This window comes from Propithecus coquereli, unplaced genomic scaffold, assembly GCF_000956105.1.
Source record: "Propithecus coquereli isolate 6110/MARCELLA unplaced genomic scaffold, Pcoq_1.0 Scaffold24, whole genome shotgun sequence".
In the NCBI taxonomy this organism is placed as follows: Eukaryota; Metazoa; Chordata; class Mammalia; order Primates; family Indriidae; genus Propithecus; species Propithecus coquereli.
This window is the reverse complement of record NW_012147952.1, coordinates 7,612,207-7,617,103: the sequence shown is the minus strand read 5'-3', so window position 1 is coordinate 7,617,103 and position 4,897 is coordinate 7,612,207. Positions and strand designations below refer to the sequence as shown.

General features: G+C 34.6%; 1 protein-coding gene across 1 annotated transcript in view; it reads left to right on the top strand.

The window, feature by feature from the left end:
• The first annotated feature begins 436 nt into the window (after window positions 1-436).
• PHIP (pleckstrin homology domain interacting protein) overlaps window positions 437-4,897 on the top strand; it is a 112,729-nt gene continuing 108,268 nt past the window's right edge. The window contains exon 1 of the mRNA XM_012646080.1: window positions 437-591. Coding sequence (XP_012501534.1) covers window positions 508-591 — 84 coding nt within the window. The 5' untranslated portion in view covers window positions 437-507. The remainder of the gene's footprint in view (window positions 592-4,897) is intronic.

The window sequence follows — 4,897 nt, the reverse complement described above, 5'->3', positions numbered from 1 at the left end:
TTTAGTGGTTGATGGAAAGTTCACTGGATTTTAGTTTTAATTGCTTTTGTAAGAAAAACTATCTATGAGGGCTTTAAAGAAAATAATGTATAAAATGTTTTTGGTTTAAGAAGAGCACTAGCCAGAAAGTAAGGAAATCTAGGTTTTAATCTTACCTTCATACCTTACTTTCTGACTTTGGACAGGTCATTTAATTGCATTTGCTTCCTTATAAAGTAAGAATGATAGTGCCTGATTTACCTTATTTCAGGTGAAATAATGTTTTTACTGACTACTTTGAAGACTTTTAATTAGGAGCCATGTACATTAGAAATCATTTTTATTTTTACCACATATGACAAATTGTAATACGTGAATTCTTAAGAGGGTGATAATTTAAGAAAATTAATTTCCAGATTACGTTTATTTTCCCCTCCCCTTTTTTTGGTAGCGGATACTCTGTTTTCAAGGAAGCTGAATGGGAAATACAGACTTGAGCGACTTGTTCCAACTGCAGTGTATCAGCACATGAAAATGCATAAACGAATTCTTGGACATTTGTCATCAGTGTACTGTGTAACTTTTGATCGAACTGGCAGACGGATATTTACCGTAAGTAATTTTTAAAGTATTTATTCATTTATGGAATTGAAGAAACGTTTATAGGTGAACTTGAAATAAAACTTTGGGTTTTTTTCTTTTAATGAGAAATGTGAAATTCAGGTAATTTAACTTACTATAACAGAAGATTTTACTTATATTTGGCTTCATCCAAATTTGAAAAGTTCCTGAAAGACATGTTCTAACACAGTCACAGTTATAAGGGGTCCCACATCATGAATAAGTGTAGTTCTTAACATATATCAGACATGCTGTTTGACATTTTACAAAATGTCTTACAGTTATTTTAATTCTAAACTAAGGACATTTCCCAAATTTGTTCCACTAATTGCATGAGATTATTAAATGTGCCTTTTATATTATCTACAGAGAACCATTCTTAGTTTATGTAAAATTTCCCTTAAAATAGTGATAGAAAAAAAGACAAAAATTCTGGGCATATCTAATATGTTTTGCTTATTACCTTTTATCCTTAACACCTCATTCTTCGGAATAGCTTCGGAATATGTTACGTTTAAAGAATCTCTTAGGGTTTATTTATTTGTGGTCTCTTTTAACCTGTTGAGTGGAGAAAAGCAGAGCCTTTGAGCTTTATTTTAAGTGAGTAATTTACTCACTTAATTTCCTCACTTAAATTACCTTTCTAAAAAGTAATTTACTTTTAGAAACATTTCAATTTATTTTCAGGTACTTTACTACATCCATTTAAGGGTAATACTTATTATAGTATTATGGTTACATTTATTATTAAACACTACCTTGTGGGCTGAAGGTATGCATTCATTTACGAGGTCATTAATATCTTTTGAAATAAGAAAATAGGAAATGGAAGTTAAAATGGAAATTTTCACCTCTGTCTTTGAAGAGAGCAGTGGAAATTTTATAGTTACAATTATAAATTTCTCTCTTTAGTAAATTTGCTTGTAAACCGATACCTATTTATACCTACTTCTACTCTACCCATACACCTAGCCATCTGTAAAATAGCTAAAATAAGATGTGCCAAATTGTTTTCATACTTTTCTTTTCCCTTGGCTCTAATCCACCTTAGGCATTTGCAGATCACTTTTTAATTCAGTATGTTCCCCTTTTGCCTTCTCTTTTATCACTATTATACTTTGTGAAACAAAAGTGAAATTTTCTACATTTTCTGACAGGTATTTTCAGAGTGGAGAAGAGCTATCTCTGTATTTGTTAAAGCATTTGATATACCCACAGTAGTAATTTGGTCTCAAATAGTAATTAAAAACTACTTTAGCCATTCAAGTTTAATATAGTAATATTTAGTATAGTAATATTCAAATTAAGCTCTCAAAACCTAAAGTAAATTTGGCATTTTTGATGTTTGAAGGAATTCTTTTAAAAACAGTAATAAATTGAAATAATGAAAAGGAAGCATTATATTGAGTTTATACTTCATTTTCGTGAGTATAAAATTATGCCATTGTGTTCAGATTATAAAAACTGTGTAACTTCTTAAGTTTTTATGTTAGTGAAGTACCTTGTGGGAATTCTTTCTTTAAAAATGATAGGGATTGTAATATTTGTTTGTCATACTTCATGAAACATCGTGTGCATTTTGATATGAATTAGATGCATAATGTCTTAGAAATGTTTGAGGGAAAATGCTATGAAATAATGTGCTGATTGCTATCTCACAAGTTTAGTAGAATGGAAGGTACAGAATTGGAAGAGCGCTTTGATCCAGGGATTAGCATACTACTTACTGTCTGGGTCAAATCCAGCCCACCACTTGTTCTTTTAAATAAAATTTTATTGAAACACAAGCATGCTGAGTTGTTCATATACTGTCCTGTGGTTGCTTTTGCACTATAACAGCAGAGTTGAGTCATTATGACACAGACCATATGGCCTACAAAGCCTAAAGTATTTATGGTCTTTCCCTGTGCAGAAATATTTGCTATCCTTTTCTAGACACTTAATTTCTACTTCTGAGGGCATTTGATTTGGGGAACAGGAACGATATATGAAGAGAAAGTTATTCTCTGGTTATTTCCTATAGTCGAAAGCACATAAATAGAAGAAAAGTAGCCCTGTATTATTTTGTATGGTCTTACCAGGAGTCTAGAAGATGTTTGTTTTAGGTATGTGATAGAATGTGCTACTTGTGTCAAACTCATAGTCTCATTTGTAATTTTTTGCTGGTGATTTGCAGCTACAGACTTCAGAATGTTATTAGGTCATTGAATGTGAAATGTCCAATTCCGAAACAAAAGTTTAGTTTATGGTATCTCAAACAAGAAGCAGCACAGTTAATCAAAGTATGTGCCTAAACTATCAACACAGTTTTACCATTAACATAATGGTAGCTTGCTTATGCCAGGAATGAAGAAGCCTTGGAGAGTGAGTGGTGATGAAACTGCAAATGATGTTTTCCTCAGTGTGTTGAGAATTGAATATTTTTCCTTGTAAGAAGTGGTCCAAAGCCTGGAGGAAGTGGTAGTCAGTTGGAGCAAGGTCTGGTGAATATAGTGGATGACATAGAGTTTCCAAGTCCAGCTGCTGTAGTTTGAGCAGGGATGTTTATGCAACATGTGGTTGAGTGTTGTCTTGCAAGAGGATTGGACTGTCTCTTTTGACCATTCTTGGCTGCTTCATCGCAAGCATCCTCATCATTTCATCCAATTGGTTGCAGTAGACTTCTACTGTATTCGATTGACCAGATATCATGAAGCTATAATGGATATTACCAGTGTTGGACCACCAAGAGACACCGTGGTCCGTTAGCTTTTTTGGATGAATGTTCGGTTTTGAACTGTGTTTTGGCACTTCATTTTTTCTTTTTTTTTTTGGAAACAGAGTCTCACTCTGTTGCCCTGGGTGGATTACAGTGGTGTCATTGTAGCTCACTGCAACCTCAAACTCCTGGGCTCAAGCGATCCTCTTGCCTCCGCCTCCCGAGTAGCTGGGACTACAGGTGCGTGCCATGACACCAGACCTCCTTTTTCTGTGTTTGGTACAGATAGGGTCTTGCTGTTGCTCAGGCTGGTCTCAAACTCCTGAGCTCAAGCAATCTTTCCGCCTCTGCCTCCCAGAGTGCTAGGAATACAGGTGTGAGCTACCACCCCCGGCCCTCAGCACTTCATCTTTATCCAACCATTGTGCCAAACGCCTGCAATTGTCAAAAGGAATACATTTTTCATCACACGTAACAATATGGCATAGAAATGGTTCGGCTTTATGTCGTGACAGCAAAGAAAGGCAAGCTTTGAGACGATTTCTCTTCTGATGCTTGTTTGATTCATGTGGTACCCGTCTATCCAGCTTCTTTACTTTGCTCATTTGTTTCAAATGGTCCAATATTGTTGGAATGGTAATGTCAAACCTTGCTGCTAATTCACGTGTAGGTTGAGATGGATTTGCTTCCACTACAACTTTCAGCTCATCATTATTCACCTTGGTCTCAGGTCACCTATATGGCTCCTTTTCAAGATTAAAATCACCAGAATGGAACTTCTGGCACCATTTACGTACTATGCGGTCATTTGCCACATCCTTCTCATATACTTTGTTGGTATTTCGAGCTGTGTGTGCTGCATGGGTTCCATGACAGAACTCATATTAAAAAATAACACAAATTTTTTACTTGTGCATGGTTTCACAAAAATTGCTCTAAAAAAACAAATTTGAAAGATAATCACAAGCCAAAAACATGTGTTTGAAAGAATGAGGATGTACCTTCAAAATTAAAAAAAAAAAAAATCCAAGAAGTGTCAAAATGAAATGTCAGAGATAGCAGCTGTCAAACTTAGTACTTAAGGAAATCAGACAGTCTATACTTAATAACCTAATTTATAAATGCAAAGATATGAGAGGATGGATTTTTAAATTTAACTTGTATTTTTTTGATTATCACCTCAAGTGGTGATAGGTAGATATGTGTTCACTGTTCCTATTACCCATAAAGTGGGATGGATACTGACTGTTTCTCTCATTCCACTAGAACACACTAGACACTGGCTAGTGCTTTGAAAATCAGTCTTGAAAACTGATAGGGTAAGGCTTTAAGATAGATAAATAGATCATGATTGACCAGTGAAAGATTCCAGTGAGAGAACACATTATTATTATTTATAGGAATAACAATTTGGTAATGCACCAACCAATATTTCCTTTTTATGTATTTGGTGTTTTAAGACCTCACTGATTTTTTTTCTAAGGTACTTGTGTACATATATTTGAAATGTTTTTCCAAGAGATTAATTCTCTTGAGTCCTTTTTGAATAGGCACAGCCAGAGGCAGTATGTAGTACTGTGGTTAAGAGCATCAGTTTTG